General features: G+C 37.3%; 1 protein-coding gene across 2 annotated transcripts; it reads right to left on the bottom strand.

The window, feature by feature from the left end:
• Positions 1-9589: 9589 nt before the first annotated feature.
• Positions 9590-26774, bottom strand: LOC119907266 (hepatic lectin-like). Of its 2 annotated transcripts, none has more exons than XM_038725015.1 (9): positions 26681-26774; positions 23569-23646; positions 18630-18707; positions 12125-12229; positions 11764-11841; positions 11345-11410; positions 10954-11105; positions 10692-10816; positions 9590-10602 (listed from the first exon to the last, which is right to left on the bottom strand). In XM_038725015.1, the coding sequence occupies exons 1-9, from the start codon at positions 26742-26744 to the stop codon at positions 10404-10406; spliced, it is 945 nt and encodes a 314-aa protein (XP_038580943.1). In that variant the 5' UTR covers positions 26745-26774; the 3' UTR covers positions 9590-10403. The 2 variants fall into 2 exon arrangements, with proteins under 2 accessions (XP_038580943.1, XP_038580944.1); XM_038725016.1 differs by having other exon boundaries at positions 12125-12226.
• Positions 26775-27409: the final 635 nt, after the last annotated feature.

Raw genomic sequence — 27409 nt, 5'->3', positions numbered from 1 at the left:
AACTTGATGGTAAATATTTTACTTCCCTTTTTGTTCAGACGTGGCCGTGTGTGTGTGTGTTACACACAAAACATACGAAGAGAGCACGACAGTAGTAAATGCTGATGTAGACAGGCAGATGTTCTAAGCAGCCTACGTAGGCCTGTTAAATAATGTAGCCTATTTTATATGATACAGTATCTTCTACCTCCCCCCCCCCCCCCCCCCCCACACACACACAAAAAATAAGTAGAAGACAGTTCTATATAAATAAGTAAGTAAAGCTTGCAAAGTACAATAAATACATGATAAATAGGTATTAAATTTTAAAAAGATTGAGTTAAAAATAGATAAATAAAGAAATAAAATAAATCACAAATCTGCGCACACATGGACATACACATAGATCAATGAGTTAATCAGCCATTCATGTTTCTAATGGACGTGGGTACAAAACTTGTCATGGCTCTCTTGGTCCTGAATCTAAGTCATCTGTATTTCTGGCCTGAGGGTAATAGACTGTAGTGGCTGTGCAGTGTGTGAGTGGTGTCTGGGGCTATTTGTTCCTTTTTTTTTATTCCTCCTGTTGTAAATACTGATAAGTGGTTCCTGCACCTGTCCGATTATTTTACTGCTCATTGTTATGATTTTGTTTAGTGTGTTGCGATGGATGTTGGATAGTGATCCAAACCAGGCTGATATATTGAAGGTAATTACAGATTCAATGAAGCATTTGTATCAGGACTGACTGGCTGACCCTGAAGTCTACGGAGCTTCCTCAAGAAAAAGAGGCGCTACTGACACTTGGAGAAAATGTTTTCACTGTTTGGTTGGAAGGAAAGTTATCCATTATTGTCCTGAGGTATCTATATGATTCAATCCTTTCTATTGGCTGGTTGTTGACTAACAGAGTGGGGATGATGGAAACATCTTTGCAGAAGTCAACAACCAGTTCCTTTGTTTTAGAGGGGTTGCGGTCAAGACAGTTCTGCTTGCACCACTCTCACTTGTAAGTCTCGTAGTAAATTAGTGGTATCCATGTCATCGGAATATTTAATGTATTTTATTCTGGGGTTAGTGCTCCTGCAGTCACTAGTGTATTGTGACTATAGTGTGTACAGAACCGGTGAGATTACAGAGCCATGTGGAGGACCGGTGGAGAACTGAGGTGACTGTTGACTCTGACCCACTGGTGTCTCTGTCAGAAAAGACAGGATCCAGAGAATAAGGTGCAGGTTCACGTCCATTTGGAGCAATTTTTGTCCCATTGGGTGAGGTTGCACCACGTTAAAAGCACTTGAGAAATCCACAAAGACCAGTCTGATGAGTGACCTGGGCTTTTCAAGATGGGAATAAGTGCCATGTAGCAGTGTTAATATGGCATCATCCACACCTCTATGCTGTTTGTATGCAAACTGAGGGGGTCAACATGCAAACTGACCTCCTCCTGAAGCTGGGAAAGAATAAGCCTTTCAAAGCCTTTCATTACCAGAGATGTTAATGCCACAGGCCAGTAGTCATTGTTGCAGGTGGGATTGCTCTTTTTGGCCATTGGACAGATGACTGAGGATTTCCAGGTTGATGGGGTTGTATGTTCTGACAGGGAATGAACAGATAACAGAAAACACCTGCCAGCTGGCTGCAACAGGCCTTCACCAACCGTCCACAGATCTGATCAGGTCCTGGTGCTTTGTTTGGTTTCATCCTCTTCAGCATGAGTTCCACTTCCTCCTGCCGCAACTCCAGATTTGGTTGTGCAGGATTCATAGGAGTGAGCTCAGCTATAAGCTCATTCCTCTCTTGTGAATAATCAGTCTGGTCAAACCTGGAGCAGAATTGACTGAGGTCCTCTGCCATGTTGACAGAGTCTGTTGTCCCGGATGATGCTGAGTTGTTAATGGGGAGGCCAGCCAGTGTTTTAACGCCTCGCAAGGCATCCCTAGCTTTGCCTTCCGAAAGAGTTTCTCAACTTTGTCCTTGTATCCTTTCTTTGCTGATTTTATTTCCTTGTTCAGTCTGTTTTGGTTGAGTTTGGACTCAGTTCTGTTTCCTAAGTTGAATGCTATTTTCTTTTTATTAAGAGTGGTTTTTAGTGCTTTTGTAATCCAGGGTTTATTGTTAGAGAATACTTTCACAGTTTTTCGCGGGACAATCATATCCTCACAGAAGGTGATATAGTGGGTAACCACTTCAGCGGCTTCCTCTTGGCTGCTCCCCTGAGTTAACACCCAATCTGTGCAGTCAAAGCAGCCCTGTAGAGACTCAGCCACATTATCATCCCACCTTTTTACCAGCTTCTTGGTCACGCCATCTCTCTTCAGTTCTGTACGATAAGCAGGGATCAGATGGACCACATTATGGTCTGCAGTGCTAAGCGGTGTTTTTTTGTATGCATTCTTTACATTACCATAACATAGGTCGATCATTTTGTCACCTCTGGTGGTGCATGACACATATTGTTGGTAGGTTGGAAGTGTTTTGTTTAGCCTGCTGCCATTAAAATCCCCTAAAATGAGAACTGGGGAATCTGGGGATGAACATTCAATCTGATGGACACGTGCCGCTGTGGCCTCTAAGGCCTCTATTTCCATTGGTAATCACGGCCCAGCCTGCGTTGTCTCAGTGTCAGCTCTCCGCAGTCGTCCAAGTTCAGTGCTGGATAATCCATATTTCGCAGAAGCAGCAGGTTGTCCCTGTTGTACCGTAGAATTTCGACCCATGACTCCCAGATAATGCCATTAGCAGTTCGACTGCCCAGAGCAGCAAACATTCATAGAAACCGTGATATTACTCTATTTGACACTTGCACTCAGGAACACACTTAAATAACTAGACAATCTTAACACGCAACAAGACGCTCGCCACCTGTTGCCATTACCTATTATATTATAGTTATAACTAACAGTGTTCTTGTAGCGAATCAGGTTATGCTGAAGACCTTCAAGAAAATTTAGGATTACACCTATCTTCCCAGTTGTGTGTAAGCAAGACACAATGCATTGAAAAAGACCGGGTCAGGCCAGCCTGAGCTGGAACACTTAAGTAACAGTAAACAGATAACCATTGGCGGCGATTTATGTTTCTGCTAACAACTATAAAAACAGTAAGTTTCTTGTTCATATACAGATTTAGAGTATGCCTAAGTATTCAAAGCACGCATTTCAGTACCATAGGAAAATAACAGATGAACTGACACACACAAGCACAGCGAACAGGGATTAGAGATCAAAAGTTTAACTGATGCTAGCCTGCACACCATGAAACCCACGGAAAGTAATAATCATTCTACCTAAAAATCTTTGTAGAAAAATCCTCACACATGAACATAATCACAGGCCAAGAGTACAATCCAAGACAAAGCCGCCATCGTTGTTGAGACACCACAACAAAGGCCTACATTAACAAGCCAAACAAGTTAAGCTATGGGCTAACCTACATACACAGTAAAATACATTACATTTTTTTCCATCAACGCATAGGCCCACACACACATCATCTACTAAATATTAAAATTGGATTTGTTGTCACTCAATATCGACGTTACTTCTTTATGGAAAATGTTACTCCTTGCAGCCATGCGCTTGATGAATTAATCTGCGATTACATCAAGGTTTCCTAATTTGTGATCTTATGACAGTTCAATAGGGCAACATGATTCAGTCTCATTTGTCCAATTGTGGATTGCAGATAGGTTTTCAGTCGCCTTAGGCCTGAAAATGACCTTTCTGAACTGCAGGATGTTACAGGGACAGTCAGCACGAGTTTTACAAGTTTGGTGATCTCTGGCAACATGGTTCTCAAGTGCTCTCCCTGATCGCCTTTTACAAAGTCCACAACATCTTGAAAAGTAATTAGGCAAACATTGACATTTTGCTACATCCATGCACATATAACAATGCTGTGTGAGCTTGGTCTCATCTAACATTGCCGCTTCATTTGGCGGACATGTACGGCGCAGCCTAGGCTGGGTCAGGTAGAGTTACTCTGGTTCAGACCAGACCCATTGTTGGGTCAACCACAACCAATGACAGCAGCTTTGTTACTGCCATTAAATCAATGTAAATTTGGCCAACGACTGTCCACTGCTACACGTAGGTGCTCAGCATTCTCCGTGGGTGCCCAGGCCCCGTAGCACACAAGGAATTGGCGCCCATGCTGCTAACTACCAACATGTCATGTGTACAGTCAGTCAGAGTGCTAAAAAAGTTACAGATGCTCACACTTATACACACTCAGATATTTAATCTGTTTGTGTTTATGTATTATCAATTTCCTTATCAATCTGTGCATATTCTGATTGCCTATTGACCCTGTACCTGTCTCTGTATTTTCTAGTTCCATCCTCCATTTTTTTCTTCTTAATTCTTACTTTTTTGGCACCACACATTTCCTTTTCCTTTTTCTTTCTTTCTTATTGACATATTTACCGTCTATGTTGCATTTGTCACAATAACCTGGGCTGCGTTTAGGCCTGACAATGACAAAATGTCGCAAACCAGTGCAAAGTTTTGAGATTGAACTCGCCCCAGATGGAAAGAAAATTCCTTTGATCTGCGCCGTTGAGCCAATCAGATTTCAGCAAAAACGAGGATCGATCCAAGTTGGGATTGGATTCCCCCTCAGTATTGAAAGTATTAGTTTGGCCCAGTCTAATTAGATTTATTGGCATGACTGTATAACAACAATATTGCCAAAGCATCATACAAACTACATAAGAACAATTAACCCCATACATTTCATTAAATAAGTAATTAAAGCGTAAAGTAATTAAAGCGTATGTGTGTTTGTGTGTGTGTTAGAAAAATTAAATATATTAAAAATTTAAATAAAATAAATACATGATACACATTCCAGTAGGTGCCGAATTTTGCATGCCCACAAGAATTGCATGCACTTTCTAATAGCCTACTGCCTTTAAACGCTATGATATTCTTTGTGGGCTTTATCAGTGGGAACTTCGATAAACGATTCGAAGTATATAGACTATTTATGAATGTTTAGAGTCGTTAAAATTTATTACACTTAGTAAAAGTAGCATTCCTTGAGATTCAGCAGAAATATGTGGTGATAACCGTGTTTGATCAATGTGCACAGCAAAGTGTCTGAAAAGGACCTTAAGAGGTGGATGCATAAATCGGCAGAACGGATGTTGTAAGCTATCTGCTGAGATTTGCATCCACCTGTTTTTCAGAATGTTGCCTTCCGCAAGATTCATGCAATTCTCCGCAGATCATAAAGCAAGACATCTGAAAGTGAAAAATAAAAACTCTTGACCACTGGCCGGTTCGGCCTGGAATGGACCAGCCGTTCTGGAGTCTTTCTGAACTTCACGACAGCCAGTCTACCCCTGCTCACATCTACCAACAAAAGTGCCTCCACTCAACCAGAGTTACACAAGGACAGCAGAGGGTCTCAGGTGGATTTTATGTCATATATGTAACTGTTTTTTAAATGGACAAACTATTATAGACTAGAAATGGTATGTTATAAGTGTAGTTTTGTGTTCATGTTTTTCCTGTTTAGTCTGTTTTCATAGGTTTGGGTTTTGTGTTCTGTAAGCTTTATTTTGATCATGTTTAGGGTTTTGTAGCTTTATTTAGTCTGTTCATTTGCATGTTTAAGTTTTCTTAGTCCTGTGTTTTAGTCCTTTGCCTTAGTTATTCTTATGCCTCAGTTCATGTTTAGTGTTTTTCCTGGTCTGTGTACTTCTGTGTTTTCTTTTGGTCTGTGTCTTAGTCCTTAGTCTTATGTCTCCATGTTACTGTATTCCTGTTCCCCTGTTTCCATATGCTTTACTTCCTGTTTTATTTTGTGGTGTTCTGTTCTCGTGTCCTTGTCTAGCTTTGTTCCTGTTGTTGATTACCTGATGTGTCCCGTGACCCTGTTCATTTGCCTGTGTATATATTGTCCTCAGTTGTGTTCAGTGTTTGTGGTGTCTTTGTTGTCTGTGTTGAGTGGTCCGTCCTGTCCCTGTGCTTTTGGATTAATCCTTGGTTTGTACCTTGTTCCTTATTTATGGCTTTTCCCTGTGGATTAAGTTTTTTTTACCACTGAGCTCCCAGTGAAAGCCTGCTTTATTTGTTTAATAAATCTTTAACACAAGGCCTTTAGGACTCCATGGCTATGGCTAAATAATTACACAAGTAGTACTAGTGATCAGTGAGTTATTAATTAATTATTTTATTAAACTATTAACAGTTAGTTTAATCAATCAGTCATTCTCAAATCTGAGGGTGAATTGTCCATCCAGTGTCCTGGATCCAATAATGACACACACACCTTCCTGTGATTAAAGAGAAACTTTACTAGCTAAATAAAGTGAATAGAAAGTGAGAGTAAATAAAATCAAATAAATTAATGACAAAAACAGAAAATGAAGAAGAAATATGATGCTAAAGGAAATAAGGGAATGAACGAAGGCAAGTTATTTGGTGATAAGTGAGTGACTGAATGACTGAGTGACTGAATGACTAAAGGACTAAAAGACATCAACTTGAATGAAGAGGTAATTTGCCTTGATGCTTTGTTGGTTTTCTTAGCCGGTATGGTGCGGCCCACAACTAGCTTGGTTCTTGGCGTTCACGGCCCCTCGGTGGCCTGCTTGGTGTGCCGTATGGCTGGTCGCCAGGACCAGGTCTTTTGCTAGCGGGTTGGTCCCAGGATCCGTCCTCCTCAGCTGGTAGCTGGAACTCTTGCAGTGTTCAGTCGGTTACCTCTGGCTGAGTTCTGGCGTGGATGTCCTCTTGGTTACGGGTGGCGTAACTTACTCATGTAGTTGCGGGAAACTCTTGCATTAATCATTAGCTTGGCTCTTCGAGTTAGTTGAGTTGCTATAAGACAAAGGAAAACTTAGAAGTCAGGGAGTTTCTACGGGCCGGACTCCTTGAATTTAGGTAGCTGGACGTATCTGGTCTGAAGAGGGGCGGAAGAGAGAGTCTGTGTTTTGTTTGTTGTCCCCGTGTAAGAGGGCTTTGTTCCTTTGTTAGTTTCTGTGTTTTTATACTTTAATTTTAAAGGTAATGTCTTAAAATCTATTTGCGTATGCTTTTAATCACATCCCTTTCCACAATATCAACTCTTTTCTTAAATACCATAAACAGTCATACTCAGGATAATATTGATTGTTACACGTTCTTACTTAAGCAAATATATAAGGAGGTATTTGAAACATGGCATCAGTTAAAACAATTTAACACAGACACGACTGTATATTGGGTAAAAGGGGATGAACAGAAGAACAATGGCATGTTATACCTCTTGTCCTCTGGGGGACACTGGTTTCATGACAGGAGATTGAAAATAACTGATTACTTTATAGTTAATTCCATCTTTGACTCAGGAGCTGGGAAAATTAATTAGGTAACATAGGATAATATTTCTGTTACATGTTCTTAACAAGAAAATATATAAGAAGGCAATGAAGCACGGCATTGGTATAAAATATAAAACACAGGCAAGACTGTAAATGAGCACAAGGGAACCACACTTATAGTTCCTTCTTTCCAACATACTGTAGATAGATAGATAGCTTTATTGTCACACATGCACAAGAACACAGTGAAATTTATTTCTGTTGGAGCAAGCCTCCGGGCTGCAGCTATATTCAGTGCCACCACTCGCTTTCCAGAAAAGAATTAATGCAGACAGCAACATAGTACTAGAGGAGAGATAAACCAGTGCGCAGGAGAAGATAGGAAGGCCAGCTGCAAGTCGTTTTCCTGCTCGGGTGGAGGAGGGGAGGGGAAGGGAAGGGGCACTAAGACAATAATTTTTAATCCAATTTAGGTTGATTCGGTAACATTTATCCGGATCAGTGTCCTTCAATCGCACTCATCCTCAGCGTCATGCGTGCATCCAGTTCATGTAGTGATTTCGACATTTCTTCTAATTTCATTGTCAGGCCAGTGGTTACTCTCAGCAGCTCACCAGACTGCACCCCGATGGTGTCAATCCTCCTCTGCGCTTCCACAGACCGGTCTGAGATGTTACGAAACAGTTCAGCCCTTTGATGTAAAACCTTCAGCTTTTCGTTCACCCCATTTAAGCACTCTTTAAGTTCCCCAGACAGCTTTTGGGTAAATTTGCATTTTGCAATTTTACGATATACTAGGGAGATTCCAAGCCCGATAATCAGAAAGCCCACTAACAAAATTCCAATTATCCAGAAATCTTCAATGTCCTCCACAGATAAAACATCCATCCATTTCTGGGTGAAAAAAAAATGAAACCATAGACTGTATATAAAAAGGATGAAACGTGTATAACATTTCCTTGAAATTATAATGCCCCTTCCCATCATGGAAACATTCAAAATACAATAAAACACATGTTTGTTGTTAATTTGTTCATTCTCAACCATGTAATTATGATATGTGACTCAAACTTCACTAATGTTAGTGAAACACAGAAGAAAGTTGATTCATCAGCTTACAATTTTAACAACATATAGTAGATGATTTATAACAAATTGTCTTTGTCTACAAAGTTGTTTAAGGTCTAAGCAGACTTTAGGAAAATGTATTTAAAGCACCATCCTAGTCAATCTGACAGCGCTGAAGTGGAACAGGAGATCTTGGGTTGTGTGGGCAAATATTTTAAACATAGAAACCACTCGCAACAATAAGGATTTGCCAATTAATTTTTTTTTAAATATATAAATATCTGCAAATTTAGACAACAAGTGAAATTAAAATTAAATATTAAGGAAAGTAGAGTAGCAGTAAGAAAATCTATGGATGAAAGACAATAACAGGAGCTGTGAGAGAACAAAAACAAATAGAGAAAGAACCAAATGTCCAGATATATTATTAAGACCATTAGATTAAATGGTCAAGTTTAAACTGATTTTATGATCTTTTAAGTTTAGTCAAACAGTATTCCAGTTTTTAAATGACTTTTATAGTTTAATTTCATCCAACTTCTGATTCATATTATTCAGTAACACTGTAAATTCTACCACTTAATACTATAAATTATGAAAGGTTTGAATTGAACAAAAAATAATCCAAATATTTTTGATTTGTTTACTCACATGTAGGAACAAAAGTGGCCCCACTCAACCAGAGTGTTACACTTCGACAACAGAGGGTCTCAGGTGGCGTTTGTGTCAGTATAACTCGTTTTTAATTTAATTCTATCATTTATTTTGATTCATGTTGATGAAAACCTTTTGAAATACAAGAAAATAAAACATCACTTTAGTTGGACTGGACAAATTATTATAGTTTAAAAGGGCATTTTCCAAAACCTGTATGTGGCTTTTGAGTAAAATCATTTGTGTGTTTTCATCCTTTAGATAAACTCAGCATTTGTAATTTCATTAGTTGCAACAGATTCACAGCATCTATAGGAACAAGTGAAACCTCTTAATGTAGAATAAATCTATTGCTGCACTTCCTGTCTGTATGCTGACTCCAAACACTCATAGTTTAGCACAACAAGTCTAAAACACTAGCATAATATTAATAAACTGAAGTTGTGTAGTTTTAATACATTTAATAAATCACATAGTTCATATTGTATTTATAAATTAACTGTATTTATTAACTGTACATTACAGTTTAAACTTACAAACAAATGAAGAAGACAAAAAGACAAAAGATGGCTGAAATACTTTAATACATTTTTAACAGTAACCCATGTGGTTGTAGCACAAATTAAGAAGATAAGTAAAAAGATGGTTAAATCTGTACAATTATTGTTTCTTCTTACTGTCTGTTGTCTGCAGTGGTACAGTGTTACAAATACTAGTACTTGACTTGAACTTTATTGAGTCTTTTTATTTCACTGCATTTATCTGACAGCTTTAGTTAGCCACTTTACAAAGTAAGATTTTTGCACAACTTCAGAAGCGATTATAAAATATGATGTTTTGTTAGAAACTAAACTAGTGGAAAAGTTAATTAATTGATTTGTTGATAGAAAGAAAATTAATTGGCATTGTGAAGTTTGTCACTTTGGGCTCTGGTTAATTGTGACGGCATTCCTCACTGTTACCATATTTTTTTTTACAAACCAGACAATCCATTAATCAATTGAGAAAATAAACAGCAGATTACTCCATAATGAAAATAATCATTAGTTGTACAATCCTACAACAGTGATAGAGGGGACATTTTCCTACTTTTACTACATTTTACTGATTAAATTTACATATTTTCAGTAATTATAAGTTCCAAGTAATATTTTTGATACAGGACTTTTACTTGTGACAGTATTTTTACAGTGTGGTATTACTGCCTAATAACTGAATTTTTCCTCCACCATCTGGTACATGAATCTTCTTTCTGGATCTTTTCCTTAATTGGTGAGCACATTCATACATTTTCATTTTTTACACATTAGCTGTATAAAAATAACATTTCTCCACATTCTGTATCCTGCACTGAGATTGTTTAACAGGCTGAGTCAGACTTAAACTTAACTTAAACAGAACATTTCAGACGCCAGTTTCCATTTTTTGCTGTTTTCTCACAAATACTTCTGTGAGGCTTTTTGCAGGATTTATCAAACCAACACTTCAGGTCATGAGCTCCTGATTTCTCCCCCATCCTCGCACAGTCTTCTCCATCAGGATCTTCATATGTCCAGTTGTCTGGCTCAATGCTGCTCCAAAAGGACAAACTGAGATAGTGAGAACAGAAAGAACTGGTTCAATAAAACTGGAAACTTCGCTATTGGAAATTGACTAAATCTGTTTACGACAGAGAAACCTTGTGTTCAGTGGAGAGCCATCTGCCCACAACCATGTGCCCTCTTCCTTTGAGTCTGTCAGTCCGATCCAGAACTTGTCCTCACGTTCGTTCATTTTGTCTCTCAGTTTCAGCTCCAGGAATGTCTGGACAGGAAAGTTGATGAAAAGACAAAATGTAACATCACTTTTCTGAGCTGAGAGATCATGTTAACTAATGCAGAAACATAAGGATGTGATAAACAAAGCCAGTGAGCTACATGAACCTGCAGCAGTGTGTATACCTGCTCCTCTCTGCTGTCTATCTTAACCAGGTCTCCTCCTTGTTGTCGACATTCATCTCTGCTGTTATTCCAGGATGATCTATTGGTGGAGAAATAATAGCACTTTCCTCCATGTTGCTCCCAGCCTTCCTCACATATTGGACATGACTCATCTTTGAAGAGATCACAGCAAAGACTTCAGTCAGGTGCAACGAACCACTGTTTATATTTGTGTGATTAATAAGCAGCGGGAGCTTTGAATCTGAGCGCAGCTGAGACAATCAGAGAGATGCAACAGTTTTCTGCTTCACAGGTACAGTATGCTGCCAAGTCATTGTATCTGTTAATCCATCACTGTCTCTTTAATAATCGTCAGTGGAAGCATGTAAGAAAGGAAAACTCCATCACATACTTATTGCAGGAGGCTGTGGGCTCGTTTGCTGCACTGTGTCGCATGGTTTTACTTCAGAGCACCTCTCTGTAATGAAAGAGGGTAAAAAGATTTCACTTTCATTAGTCCTAACAATCATTCTTTTCATTAACAGACTAATAACTGGGGTCACCTGTCAGAACCAAACTGAAAACAATCTTTTAATTTAATTGACAATGTACCAATTTTTTGCCTTTATTTTTATGACAAGACAGTTAAGAGAGGAAATTTGGTGCCATGGGTCGCACTCAAACCCGCACAGCTGCAACAACATGCCTTTGTAGATGGAGCACACGCTCTAGCGGTGAGCCAACCAGCATCCCAAAAATATACCACATTTTAAAGTGACCTTGTAGAAACTTACCAACAAACCCTTTTAGTGTCAAAACAGACAAGCTTACCTGTGAGATTGTTTTTCAAAGCTTCATGCTCAGCTGTCAGCTTTTGGAGATGTTCCATGGTTTGACTGTTTTTATAAGCTGATAAAATAAAGTATAGTCAAGGTCAAACACTCGTTTAGGAAACTATTCAGTGTCTGATGAAAAATATTCAATAAACATCTGTTTATTTTACATTCTGAGATTAACTTAGAATAAACGTGTATGTTAATAGGAAAAAAAAAAGTAAAATGTTATGATTTTACATCAACAGTTCTGTTGAGATTCACTACATTTCAAGCTGTCCTTTTCTGTCAATGCAAAAAAAATCTGACATCTTTTAGATTTTATGAGCCACTCTGAATTAATTATTTTAAAAACTCACAGGTAACACCAAGAGCGATGACAGCAGCAGCCAGGAGAGCACTGAGAACTACCAAGGCCACTCTCTCTAACTTGACCTTTGACCCTCCTTGTTGCTGAGACCCTGCTGAACAGCAGAGGACACAGACAGTGTGTTTATATGCACTCAATTAAGCAGGTTAGTTAAGTAATGAATGTTGAGGATGGATGAATGGATGTGAGGAAGGGGATTAACGTGAGGGAGAAAGTCGTCTGTTAAGGCCGTTCTGGTCCGTCTGGGACGGATATATTGTTGATATATACCTAGAAGAAGCGAGATGGTGGCGGTATACACAGGACTGAGAAGAAGAAGGGATAAAAGAAGGGAAGAGGGGGTGAATGGATGTGAATAGGAATGGGGAGATGAAGAGATAAAGGGTAAGGGAGAGGGAAAAGGAGGTGGGTTGAAAAAACTAAGACACAGAACAGGATTGGTTGACCAGGTGTAAGTAGGCTTGACATGGGATTGGAGGAGTAGTTGAAGCCCTAATCCTGAACCTAAGTTAACTAGTTAACTTCATCATGTGCAGGACAAAAACTGCAAACAGAAAAAGAAAGATGACACAGTCAATGTGAGGAAGACTACAGAATAGTGTAGAAGGTGGACATGAACGCCTGTACAGTATAATTCAGCAGCAACAGAAACATTACACTGCATTAGATTACACAGGTGCAGTGGTGGAGGAAATATTCAGATCTTTAACTTGAGTAAAAGTACTGTACAAATACTGTTACAAGTGAAGGCCTTGTATTAAAAATGTTTCTTAAGTAAAAGTATGCAAGTAATCATGAAAATATATTAAAAGTAAAAGTATGTTTTACTAAGATATTATTTTATGTGCAAAAACCTAAAATTTTAAAGTAATTAGAATCTAATGCTGACAAAAATTTATTAAGTAACAAGTACAATATTTCTCTCTGAAATGTTGAGGTAAAAGTGACATCAAAATAAAATGTTGAGTAAATGTACTTAATTACATTCCACCACTGCAATCGAAACTATCTAAATATCACATATAACAAAATTAAATCTGGGTCCTTCACAATTTAGATTTGATTTTGTGGTGTTTTTTTCCCAAAAGCCAAGCGATCATTCAATAAAATTCTACATATATAAATAAGTTTTTAATCTAAAAAGTTCAACTTTCCTCAAAGACATTGGCGATTAACTGAAGTACTTCTCCAGGTGTTTGTTGATAGTTGATAGATGATAGATAGTTTTAAAGATGTCTCCTGAGATACAAGTTGATAGTTTTAAATGGAAAAGAGATATTTGAACTTGTAAGACTGAAATATTCAATATGGCTTTTAGAGCTGTAGTAACCCAAATGTTTTGTTGTTTAAGGAACTTTTGGAATCACTATTACAGAAAAACATTTCACACATTCACACACACTGAACATTTTCTGCATGTTGTGGGTTCCCTCACTTGCTGCTCTGAGCTGTTTCTTACTTTGCATGAGGGTGGTCAGTTCATATCCAGCACACACCAGTACAAAGTGTGGTAGCTGGAGAGATGCTGTTCACGTACTGTGCACTGCCAAGGTGCCCTAAATGCCCCAGGAGCAGCCACTATATGACAGGAACAGGAAACAAGGATCTTAACACTTAGTAAGTATAGTTCCTTTTTCTGGACCATGGCTTCTCCTCACCCCATTTTACAGTAAATTACCAGACTTTTTCAACACGTCCTTTTAGCCATCGAGTGGTGCATGGTTTCTCTTTCATTCTTTCTTTCAGTTGGGAAAAGTGGGATATATTATGAGAATGAAGGACACAACATGTAAAAAGTTTACATGCATGATGCCCTTCAAGCTACATTATATCTGCAGTAAGTTGTCTTCACAGAAATCTTTGCTCTGCATTGAGTTTAGTTCACTTAAAGAACCATCAGATTCTGATGCTGTTATATTAATGTTTGTTCACATGTGTACAGTTTGCAATTGATTTATACAGATGTATTTTTAACACACAAAATGCCAATTTTCCCTTTAATGCATGTAAAATGTGTTAATTTATTGCAGTGAATATACCTTAAAATCACAGTATATGTTTTAAAAAGTCAAAATATTTAGTCTCCTATTTCCTTGAACTAAATATTACTATATATTTATAGTGAGACCATTGAAGATGACTGAGAAAAGCTCTGTATGACTGGAGAATACATGTTTTTCTTCTGGAAAAAAAATGCTCAGACTGGTGGCTGTTTGCTTCACGATGACCACTGACTGGAGGTCACAGTTCACCTTCCTGTTAATATTCAGTTTTTCTCAGTCACTTTGGTACATTTCTTGAATCATGCTTAACAACTGTAAAACAGTAAGAGGATTTCTCTAAACAGATCAGCAAACAGCACCACACAGTGGATTACCTGCAAAAGCCTTTAACTTGTTCAAAATCCTTAGTTTATCTCTTACAGTTTTTTTCTCACTTGCTTTAGTACATTTCTCAGACCAGAAACGAAATTCTCAAAACTACTTGTTCAACCTCCACATCGTCTCGTCACTTGTGCATTGTTTTGATCATATTGCAAATGCTTTGACACATTGAAGCAAATGATGTACAATTGTACAATAAAGGCCATGTACAATTGTCTGCTGTTTCCTTTATCAATTGCTTATGCCATGCTGATCACAATTAATTATAACAGTCTCTGTTAAATAGTCTTACCTCCCAAAACATCTAGGCACAAGTTCATTGTATAAGTCACTACATGCAAAATGGTTGAACAGTAAAACCTAACTGTGAATCCTGTCCAACCTCTTGCAATGTATAACTTCATACTGTTGAAATTGATATGCCACATTGAAAAAGTGCAGCCTTGTGCATTTTCAATCACTGTCATCAAAATTGGTTAGCCATAGTTTAGTTCACATCAGATAACACTTAGAGATTACACTGTTATATTGACAACGTAAACAATGACTTTCTGATGGCACTGACATGTTCAATGACATAAAGATTTGCTTTTGAGAGATAGACTAAGCATTTTGAGCAAGTTACAGGCTTTTGCAGGTAATCCACTGTGTTGTGCTGGTTTGTTCGATATGTTTTGAGAAATGTACTCTCACTGTTTTGCAAATGTTAGGGATGATTGGAGAAATGTACCAAAGTGAATGAGAGAAACTGTAATAGTAAATATTTATGTCAGTGTGTCAGAATGACAAGTCCTTGTGTCATTGTTTACAAACAAGATAGTCTAAATTTTTTGCCATGTTGTCAACATAACAGTGTAACAATAATACTGTAACAGTTCCCATTTTACTATTAACAATTGATTTTGTAGTAGTACTTAATTTTTAGTTACTAGTAACTAATTGCAAATGTTTGCCATTGTAATGTTTGGGGCTCTGCAGTTCATGTCACATATTCATTACCTACTTGTAACTATTGATACTAGTACCTATTCATTAGTTATTAGTAACTATTCCAAAAGCTAATGGTAACATTTTCATTCCTACTACTACATTTTGGGGGGTACAATTCACTGCTTGTTGATAGTAACATTTGGAATGGTTATTAGTAAGGCAACGCAACGCAAGGCAAGGCAAGTTTATTTGTATAGCACAATTTAATTAATTCAAATTAATTAATTCAAAGTGCTTTACATAAAACATAAAAGCAACAGGGAAATATGTAAAAGTTTAAAAGCAACATAAAATATAATAAAAGTTACAGTGTTACAATCAGGGTTAAAAGAGTTAAATGGAAGCTAAAAACAAAGAAAAAGAAAACAGGACAGTAAAAGTTACAGTGCAGTGTAAGTTATCAGTAAAAAGAAAAATCTTAAATATTTAATTAAAAGCAATGGTAAAAAGAAAAGTCTTCAGCCTTAATTTAAAAGAACTGACTGTTTCAGCAGACCTGCAGTTATCTGGGAGTTTGTTCCAAATATACAGAGCATAATAACTGAACGCTGCTTCTCCTTGTTTAGTTTTGACTCTGGGGACAGAAAGCAGACCTGCCCCAGACGTCCTGAGAGGTCTGGATGGTTCGTAACGAAGCAGAAGATCAGAAATGTATTTTAGCCCTAAACCATTTAGTGCTTTATAAACTAACAGCAGGATTTTGAAATCAATTCTTTGACATACAGGAAGCCAATGTAAAGACCTCAGAACTGGAGTGATGTGATCCACCTTTTTGGTCTTAGTGAGAACTCGAGCAGCAGCGTTTTGAATCAGCTGCAGCTGTCTGATGGATTTCTTAGGGAGCCCTGTAAGGACGCTGTTACAGTAGTCAAGTCGACTGAAGATAAATGCATGGATAAGCTTTTCCAGGTCCTGCTGAGTCCTTTAAGTCCTTTAATCCTTTATATATTCTTCAGGTGATGGTAGGCTGACTTTGTAATTGTGTTAATATGGCTTCACAAATTCAGGTTTGAGTCCATGACTGCACCAAGATTTCTGGCTTGATTTGGGGTTCTTAACATTACAGATTGAAGTCCCTGGCTCCAAAAACAATAACTTCAGTTTTATCCTTGTTTAATTGAAGAAAATTCTGGCACATCCAATCGTTGACCTGCTCAATACAGTTTTACTCAGCGCCTGTATGGGATCATAGTCCCCTGATGATATGGTTATGTAAGTCTGTGTGTCATCTGCATAATGATGGTAACATATTTTGTTGTTTTTCATAATCAGAGCCAGTGGAAGCATGTAAATGTTAAACAAAAGAGGTCCCAGAATGGAGCCTTGGGGAACTCCACATGTCATTTTTGTCAGCTCAGATGTGAGATTACCTATAGACACAAAGTAGTCCCTGTCCTTTAAGTAGGATTCAAACCAGTTTAGTACTGTGCCAGAAAGTCCAACCCAGTTTTCAAGTCTGTCTAGTAATATGTTGTGGTCGACCGTGTCGAATGCAGCACTGAGAGTCAATAATACTAAGACTGAAATTCTGCCACTGTCAGTGTTTATATAGATGTCATTGAAGACCTTAACAAGAGCTGTCTCAGTGCTGTGGTGTGGTCGAAAACCTGATTGGAAGACATCAAAACAGTTATTTAGTGACAAGAAAGCACTAAGCTGTTGAAAAACAGCCTTTTCAATGATTTTACTTAAAAATGGGAGATTTGATATGGGCCTATAATTGCTCATTAGTGAACTGTCTAGATTATTGTGCGTGGGCCTCGTCACATGTTGAATCAGTCCATAATTATCAAGAACACAAAACAGTTCTTTAGACCCTCTGTCCTGGGGGTTGTCAACATGGATGTTAAAATCACCAACAATAACCACTCAGTCAAAGTCAATACAGATTATAGACAGCAGTTCACCAAAGTCATCAAAAACATTTGCACAGTATTTAGGGGGCCTGTAGATATTTAGAAAGATAGCTCAAGAAGAGGAATTCAGCTGAAGAGCCACATATTCAAAAGAAGCAACATTCCCATCAGGCTATTTTTTGCATTGGAGGGAGTCATTAAACAAAATGGCAACTCCACCTCCTCTCTTATGCACTCTAAATTCACTCATGAAACTGAAGTTGGGAGGGGTAGACTCGATAAGGACAGCTGCACTGTTATCTTGGTCCAACCAAGTTTCAGTTAAAAACATGAAATTAAGATTGTGAGTTATTATAAAATCATTGATTAAAATGTTTTTCCTGCCAAAGACCTAACGTTTAACAAAGCTTTTAGTGTGTTAAAAATATTATCTGGCCCACTTTTTTCAACAGGCTGCGGCTGACGAGGAATTAATACAACATTTGCAGGATATGTTGAGTGCTTCCTGTTTCTTAACACATTCACCATGCTTTTTCTGTTACCTATCAAGACAGGGATGGAGAAGACTACCAGCACACTGGGCCCCGGCCTGTCCTGGGAAGAGTCATGAGTGCTATTTTCCTTGTAGCCTGGACACAGCACATATCAGTGTACATCATAAAAGCAATTTCTAGAAAAACTAAACTAACTAAAAAATAAACATAATAGTGACTCGTAAAATGGAAATGGTTACTGATAACTATTCAATTAGTTACTAATAACTAGTAAATAAGTGATATCTGAACTGCTGAGCCCCATAGATGTCATTGGCAAATATGTGCAATTAGTTACTAGCTACTAATAGAATAGTTACAAGTAAGTTATAAAAACTAGTAGCTTCTAAATAGTGAGTTTTAAGTAATAAATGTTAAAACAGTTTGCCATAGAATCTCTTCCACATCACAGCACATATCTTCATCAGTTCACTGGCTCATGCAATGAACTTGTTTTGGGGGGCTTAGACTATTTAACCAGTATAAAGAACCAATATGATAAATTGTGATCAACAAGACATAAACAATTGATACAGCAGACAGTTGTGTGTTTGCATGATTGTGCCAAAAGCATTTGCAGTTTGTTCAAAAGAATGAGAAATTGCTTTTATGATGTACACAAGTGACTAGACAATGTGACGGGTTGAACAAGTAGTTTAGAGAATTTCACTTATGATCTCAGAAATGTACCAAAGCGGCAGAGAGAAACTATAATACTGTTCATTACCCACCAGGAAGCTCTTTGGATGGCTGAGTCTTCAGGATCCTGACTTCAGAGTGTGTGGTTTCCTCCGATGAGGCATTTGTGCCTGCAACACACACACAAAAAAAAAATCCCAAACCTCTGATGAAATTCCTGTGAACATGTGCTGACTACTGAAAAGGTGTAACACTAAACGTTTATATTTCACTCAAATCGTGACAAATACAGTTTTTTTTCATCACTTTGGTACTATTATCGCAAGTGTGTGGTAAGATTTCACAACTCTTAGTACAAAACTTCAAACTCATCACACTTGTAACACAGCCAATTTCTCCAAACTAATCAACTATTGATTCAAAATATACATTTCTCATGAAATGTCATGAGAACACTGTTATATTGACAACGTAAACAATGACACAAGGACATGTCTTTCTGATGGCACTGACATGTTCAATGACATAAAGATTTGCTTTTGAGAGATAGACTAAGCATTTTGAGCAAGTTACAGGCTTTTGCAGGTAATCCACTGTGTTGTGCTTTTTGTTCGATATGTTTCGAGAAATGTACTCACTGTTTTGCAAATGCTAGGGATGATTGGAGAAATGTACCAAAGTGAGTGAGAGAAACTGTAATAGTAAATATTTATGTCAGTGTGTCAGAATGACAAGTCCTTGTGTCGTTGTTTACAAACAAGATAGTCTAAATTTTTTGCCATGTTGTCAACATAACAGTGTAACAGTAATACTGTAACAGTTCCCATTTTACTATTAACAATTGATTTTGTAGTAGTACTTAATTTTTAGTTACTAGTAACTAATTGCAAATGTTTGCCATTGTAATGTTTGGGGCTCTGCAGTTCATGTCACATATTCATTACCTACTAGTAACTATTGGAATTTTATTAGTATCTGTTATTTAGATACTGGTACCTATTCATTAGTTATTAGTAACTATTCCAAAAGACAGGCTAATGGTAACATTTTCATTCCTACTAGTACATTTTGGGGGGTACAATTCATTCATTTATGACTAGTAAATCTGCTTGTTGATAGTAACATTTGGAATGGTTATTAGTAAGGCAAGGCAAGGCAAGTTTATTTGTATAGCACAATTTAACAACAAGTTAATTCAAAGTGCTTTACATAAAACATAAAAGCAACAGGGAAATATGTAAAAGTTTAAAAGCAACATAAAATATAATAAAAGTTACAGTGTTACAATCAGGGTTAAAAGAGTTAAATGGAAAATAATAAAAAGCTAAAAACAAAGAAAAAGAAAACAGGACAGTAAAAGTTACAGTGCAGTGTAAGTTATCAGTAAAAAGAAAAATCTTAAATATTTAATTAAAAGCAATGGTAAAAAGAAAAGTCTTCAGTCTTAATTTAAACGAACTGACTGTTTCAGCAGACCTGCAGTTATCTGGGAGTTTGTTCCAAATATACGGAGCATAATAACTGAACGCTGCTTCTCCTTGTTTAGTTTTGACTCTGGGGACAGAAAGCAGACCTGCCCCAGACGACCTGAGAGGTCTGGATGGTTCGTAACGAAGCAGAAGATCAGAAATGTATTTTAGCCCTAAACCATTTAGTGCTTTATAAACTAACAGCAGGATTTTGAAATCAGTTCTTTGACATACAGGAAGCCAATGTAAAGACCTCAGAACTGGAGTGATGTGATCTTTTTGGTCTTAGTGAGGACTCGGGCAGCAGCGTTTTGAATCAGCTGCAGCTGTCTGATGGATTTCTTAGGGAGCCCTGTAAGGACGCTGTTACAGTAGTCAAGTCGACTGAAGATAAATGCATGGATAAGCTTTTCCAGGTCCTGCTGAGACATAATCCTTTAATCCTTTATATATTCTTCAGGTGATAGTAGGCTGACTTTGTAATTGTGTTAATATGGCTTCTCAAATTCAGGTCTGAGTCCACGACTACACAAAGATTTCTGGCTTGATTTGTGGTTCTTAACATTACAGATTGATGTCGAGCACTGACTTTCAATCGTTCCTCCCTGGCTCCAAAAACAATAATTTCAGTTTTATCCTTGTTTAATTGAAGAAAATTCTGGCACATCCAATCGTTGAACTGCTCAATACAGTTATTCAGCGCCTGTATGGGATCATAGTCCCCTGATGATATGGTTATGTAAATCTGTGTGTCATCTGCATAATGATGGTAACATATTTTGTTGTTTTTCATAATCTGAGCCAGTGGAGGCATGTAAATGTTAAACAAAAGAGGTCCCAGAATGGAGCCTTGGGGAACTCCACATGTCATTTTTGTCAGCTCAGATGTGAGATTACCTATAGACACAAAGTAGTCCCTGTCCTTTAAGTAGGATTCAAACCAGTTTAGTACTGTGCCAGAAAGTCCAACCCAGTTTTCAAGTCTGTCTGGTAATATGCAGCACTGAGAGTCAATAATACTAAGACTGAAATTCTGCCACTGTCAGTGTTTAAATGGATGTCATTGAAGACCTTAACAAGAGCTGTCTCAGTGCTGTGGTGTGGTCGAAAACCTGACTGGAAGAAATCAAAACAGTTATTTAGTGCCAAGAAGCACTAAGCTGTTGAAAAACAGCCTTTTCAATGATTTTACTTAAAAATGGGAGATTTGATATGGGCCTATAATTGCTCATTAGTGAACTGTTTAGATTGCTCTTTTTTAAGAGTGGCTTAATGACTGCAGTTTTCAGGGCCTGTGGGAAAAAACCTGAGAGGAGAGACATGTTGACAATTTGTAGTAAATCTGAGGCCATGCATTTAGACACATTTTTGAAATAACCTGTTGGCAGAATATCATGGCAGCATGAGGAGCATTTCAGATGTTGTATTATGTCCTCCAGGTTTTTATGGTTAATAGAATCAAATTGTCTCATGCTATATGAATTGTTTTGAAGTGGACACAGGGACAAGACATATCCTGTTACTGACATGGAGGCACTGATTGCTTGTCTAATTGTTTGAATTTTGTCTGTGAAGAAGGAAGCAAATTCATTGCAGGCCCTGATGGATAGAAGTTCAGAGGCTACAGACACAGGAGGGTTAGTTAGCCTGTCGACAGTAGCAAACAGGGCACGTGCATTATTAGTGAATATTGGTGATGATGTCAGAGAAGAAGGACCGCCTTGCATTTCTCAGCTCTAAATTGTAAATGCGAAGTCTCTCTTTATAGATGTCATAATGAACCTGGAGATTTGTGTTCCGCCACCTGAGTTCAGCTTTTCGACACTCTCTTTTTTGAGTTTTAACCAGCGTGGCATTTCTCCATGGAGATCTTCTCTTACTAGAGACCACCTTCACCTTGGCTGGTGCAATGGCATCAATAACATTAGTAATTTTAGAACTGAAATTATCTACAAACTCATTGACTGAGACCCGTGAAAGGGCGGGTGTTGAGGAGAAAGCCTCAATAAATTTTTCACTAGTGTTTTCAGTGATATGCCGTTTTGTGATCACCTCTGTTTTAACATTTGTGTGCACGCAGATAGCACTCTCAAAGAAAACACAGGAATGATCAGAGAGAGCAACATCAGTCACCACAACCTTGGAAATGTCCAGACCCTTGGAGATGACCAAGTCCAAAGTGTGCCCCTTATTGTGTGTGGGCCTCGACACATGTTGCGTCAGTCCATTATTATCAAGAACACAAAAGTTCTTTAGTCCCTCTGTCCTGGGGGTTGTCGACATGGATGTTAAAATCACCAACAATAACCACACAGTCAAAGTCAATACAGATTATAGACAGCAGTTCACCAAAGTCATCAAAAACGTTTGCACAGTATTTAGGGGGCCTGTAGATATTTAGAAAAATTGCTTGAGAAGAGGAATTCAGCTGAAGAGCCACATATTCAAAAGAAGCAACATTCCCATAAGATATCTTTTTGCATTGGAGGGAGTCATTAAACAAAATGGCAACTCCACCTCCTCTCTTATGCACTCTAAATTCACTCATGAAACTGAAGTTGGGAGGGGTAGACTCGATAAGGACAGCTGCACTGTTATCTTGGTCCAACCAAGTTTCAGTTAAAAACATGAAATTAAGATTGTGAGTTATTATAAAATCATTGATTAAAATGTTTTTCCTGCCAAAGACCTAACGTTTAACAAAGCTTTTAGTGTGTTAAAAATATTATCTGGCCCACTTTTTTCGACAGGCTGCGGCTGACGAGGAATTAATACTAAATTTGCAGGATATGTTGAGTGCTTCTTGTTTCTTAACACATTCACCATGCTTTTTCTGTTACCTATCAAGACAGGGATGGAGAAGACTACCAGCACACTGGGCCCCGGCCTGTCCTGGGAAGAGTCATGAGTGCTATTTTCCTTGTAGCCTTGACACAGCACATATCAGTGTACATCATAAAAGTAATTTCTAGAAAAACTAAACTAACTAAAAAATAAACATAATAGTGACTCGTAAAATGGAAATGGTTACTGATAACTATTCAATTAGTTACTAATAACTAGTAAATAAGTGATATCTGAACTGCTGAGCCCCATAGATGTCATTGGCAAATATGTGCAATAAGTTACTAGTAACTAATAAAATAGTTACAAGTAAGTTATAAAAACTAGTAGCTTCTAAATAGTGAGTTTTAAGTAATAAATGTTAAAACAATTTGCCATAGAATCTCTTCCACATCACAGCACATATCTTCATCAGTTCACTGGCTCATGCAATGAACTTGTTTTGGGGGGCTTAGACTATTTAACCAGTATAAAGAACCAATATGATAAATTGTGATCAACAAGACATAAACAATTGATACAGCAGACAGTTGTGTGTTTGCATGATTGTGCCAAAAGCATTTGCAGTTTGTTCAAAAGAATGAGAAATTGCTCTTATGATGTACACAAGTGACTAGACAATGTGACGGGTTGAACAAGTAGTTTAGAGAATTTCACTTATGATCTGAGAAATGTACCAAAGCGGCAGAGAGAAACTGTAATACTGTTCATTACCCACCAGGAAGCTCTTTGGATGGCTGAGTCTTCAGGATCCTGACTTCAGAGTATGTGGTTTCCTCCGATGAGGGATTTGTGCCTGCAACACACACACACAAAAAATCCCAAACCGCTGATGAAATTCCTGTGAACATGTGCTGACTACTGAAAAGGTGTAACACTAAACGTTTATATTTCACTCAAATCGTGACAAATACAGTTTTTTTTCATCACTTTGGTACTATTATCGCAAGTGTGTGGTAAGATTTCACAACTCTTAGTAGCCAATTTCTCCAAACTAATCAACTATTGATTCAAAAAATGAATGTCATGAGAACATTTGGTTTAATCACCAAAACACAACATCTCTACATATTTATTGTTGATTGTTGATCTTTGTTGTTATATATTTTTATGTTGTCAGTTTATATATTTATATGTACACAATATACTCTTCCGTTGCCTTACTTCTGCACGGCACAGACCCAACATTGTTCTTCCATTCCATATTTATATATTTCTACATTTATTTATGTTGACTGTATGTTTGTCTACGTGTAGCACCTTATCACCACAGCAGATTCCTCGTATGTGTAAAACACTACTTGGCAGTAAAGCTCCTAATGATATCATTTCAGTTTAGTCATTTTAACCATCAGTGAATCTAATACACTTTTTTTGATCGCTTTGATTCTATTATTGCAAGTATGTGGTAAACTTTCACAACTCTTAGTACAAGACTCAAAGCAGATCATCAAAAAGGCTGTAATTTCAAACAGGGAATCACATGTTCAATTGACAAAGTACAACACACAAAATTACACAACTTTTTCACCACACCCAATCAGTGCGTCATCAAAGAAATACCTTTAATATGAAGTTATTGTCTTTCACAATGCAATGCTCACAATACTTTTGATATGCTTCTCTTCTGATTTGCATAAATACATTTGACCATCACTTAATCCAACTGATCTGTTGGTAAACCTATAGATTTTAAATTGGTTTGTCAGCTATATAAAATGTGTGCTTGTATGAACATCTAAATTGCGTTTAACCTTATCTAACACATGAATACTCATAATTGATTTCATCTTGTAACCACAACTGGTCACCCATTTAAAGGCAGTGTGTAAACACTTGCAATTTCTTTCAGTATGGAAGAGGAAGAGCTGGTGGACAAGGGACCCATCAGAGAGGTGGGCATAGGCCCCAACAGAGAGGTCACACAGGTGGTCAAAGGCCCTGTCGAATCGGTGGTCGTCAGAGAGAGGAAGGCAGAACTGTAGTCTCTAATAAAATCCGGGCTATCAGCGTTGATCATGTGGTCAACCAAGGCCTTACTATAGCAGAGGCTGCCAGATTAGTTGAGCAAAATCTAAAAAGATCATGTCAATTGAATTATTTGCACTTTCTGCAAAGTAACCCGGTAAGTCTGGAGGATATATACTATGCTTTACCTTTAGATTTACAGTGATGTAAATTGTAATGCATGTAAATTCATCTTCAAATTCATTCAACATGTTACAGTGTTCTTACATATGATCTAGTGACAGTATATTCTTTTCTATGCTAAAAATTGACAGAAAACCCCACAGTTGTGACCAGCATGAGTTGTGGTGGAAATGGTGAGGGCACAGAATAATATACGGCTGTCAGAAATATAGAAGGCAATTGAGGAGAACATTGACACCTTTGCCAGTGTGGCATCCATCAGCCCACCAACAGTAGCCCTCCTTACGAAGAGGCTGCAGGTATCAATGAAGCAAATATACCTAATGCCTTTTGAGAGAAACAATAACCGGGTGAAACAGCTGAGGGCTGAATATGTACAGCACTATATAATGTATTACTGTTTGATGCATCGCCTACTTATATATATTAAAACTACTACTGTGAAAAGAACTAACCGAAATATATTTTTTAGAGGGTGATGGCGCTTGACGCTTTTGTGAACCATCACAAGTACATTTTTGATGATGAAGCTGGCTTTACAGTAATTTGTTTTATTTACTGTAACTGTACATTTGATTATAGAGAGTATACATATGTTGTAATATTATATCTGGAAAAATAAAAACTAATCTAACAAATGATTGTAGAGGATGCCTTCATTGATCACAACTTGATCTTCACTTGACTTACATATGGAATAGAAATTCTGTAAATGTTGAGTAATGAAAGTGTATTGCCTAACGTGAAAACTGTGATCTGTCTTTTACAGTACTGTAGCATATTATGTACTGTATCTAGCATTGTTTATCATTGGATTCACTGGTAGTTAAAACGACTAAACTGAAAAGATATCCTTATGTTGTGTTTTGGTGATTAAACCATATTTTGTCATGACTTTTCATGAGAAACTTATATTTTGAATCAATGGCTTGTGTGGTGAGAGATGTTTACAATCCAAATGAATGCACAATGGCAAGCTTTGAATGAAAGACTGGCGGCGTTACAAGTGTGATGAGATTGGTGTTTTGTACTAAAAGTTGTGAAATTTTACCACATACTTGCAATAATACCAGTAGTATAGTACCAAAGCAAAAACAACTGCTTGCAGTAAGACTGGAGGTTTGAATCTCACTAATGTCACATACAGTGAAAGTCTCATGCCTTAGGGTGCTGATCCTGAAGTTTTGAATCTGAACATATCAGGCAAATGAAACAACAATACATACGTGTATATTAACTATATCAGATGTTTTAGTGATGATCTGTTAAGAACAGTGAGCATAGTGATAGGAAAAGGTATTTTAACAATAGAGAAGAAAATCTTAACAAACATTCTGCATGTCCTTTGTATGAACATATTATATATCGATGCAAAACGTGTCTTTCTACATGTTTTTGTTGTACCAGGTCAATGTCAGATGCACTTATAGTTGTGAAAAAAAGGTCCTTTTGATGATCTGTTGTGTTTTTGTTACTAAGAGTATGAATAGTAGCGATAGAAAAACACTATAAAAGAAAACACCTTAGAGGCATTTTTTTAGAAAGCTCATTCTTAGAAATGTCAGAATTAAAAGCTGCCATAGAATAAAAATTAATAAAAAATAAATGCCAATAAATCCCAACTGAATTGGACAGACAGACAGACAAGTAGATTATCAAGTATCATAATAAAGACTCACCTCTGGCATTTGTATTTGGTCTTGTGAACTTAACATCAGAGTACAGCACATCAGCTTCAGGCATTTTTCAGCTGTGACTGTCAGTGAGTCTGAAAGAGGAAAGAGAAGAAAATAAAGGTTGTAGAGTGCTATTTTAAAAATCCTTCCTGTGAGACAAAAGGATGGGGAGGGATTTAGTGTGTCTTGTTCCCCAAAATAATTATTTTACTTCCCTTTTGTTCAAACATGAAATCAAATCTTTTAACAGTTCAGTCACAGATATGAGGTGTTTATCTGTTTGTTTGTTTTAATTTAGTGTGAGGGCTTCATAGAGGAAGTGCTTATGTTATAGAAATTACAAAACAACGAATGTAAAACTAAATGAAATCCAGAAATTCCCTCTCTCCCTCTCATCTTCACTGACTGAATATGTACTGTCACCATCATCATACTAATAATAATCTTCAAATAAACCAAAGAAATTATAAGGAGACCACAAAATAACATGCATACTATCCATAGTCAGTAATGTCTACAAAGATGTTTTGCAGGGGAAATTTCCAAATACATTTCATATCAGCAGATGCAGTTTTCTCAGTGAGTATTTTTTTAAACTTTTGTACTATTTCAGACATCAAGAAAGAGCTTTAATGCTGAAAAATTAGCTAGAATTAGAGCTTACAATTGCATCTCAAAGTCAGCAAATGGATTAGTAGTGCTTTGTAAGTAAATCTAGAGTTTTTAATTTTT

This window comes from Micropterus salmoides, unplaced genomic scaffold (genome assembly GCF_014851395.1).
Source record: "Micropterus salmoides isolate LMB-PRFRI ecotype aquatic unplaced genomic scaffold, ASM1485139v1 Ms_hic_scaffold_17, whole genome shotgun sequence".
In the NCBI taxonomy this organism is placed as follows: Eukaryota; Metazoa; Chordata; class Actinopteri; order Centrarchiformes; family Centrarchidae; genus Micropterus; species Micropterus salmoides.
The sequence above is the reverse complement of the archived record's forward strand: the minus strand, read 5'-3'. Positions and strand labels throughout refer to the sequence as shown.

What these genes read in the sequence shown, in the direction of transcription:
- LOC119907266 (XM_038725015.1), bottom strand. Translation starts at nt 26,744, where the DNA reads ATGCCTGAAGCTGATGTGCTGTACTCTGATGTTAAGTTCACAAGACCA. An exon ending in GCCATCCAAAGAGCTTCCTG is followed by an intron (nt 18,708 to 23,568) that starts GTGGGTAATGAA and finishes TGTGTGTTGCAG; the next exon opens with GCACAAATGCCTCATCGGAG. An exon ending in GCCATCCAAAGAGCTTCCTG is followed by an intron (nt 12,230 to 18,629) that starts GTGGGTAATGAA and finishes TCTGCTGTTCAG; the next exon opens with CAGGGTCTCAGCAACAAGGA.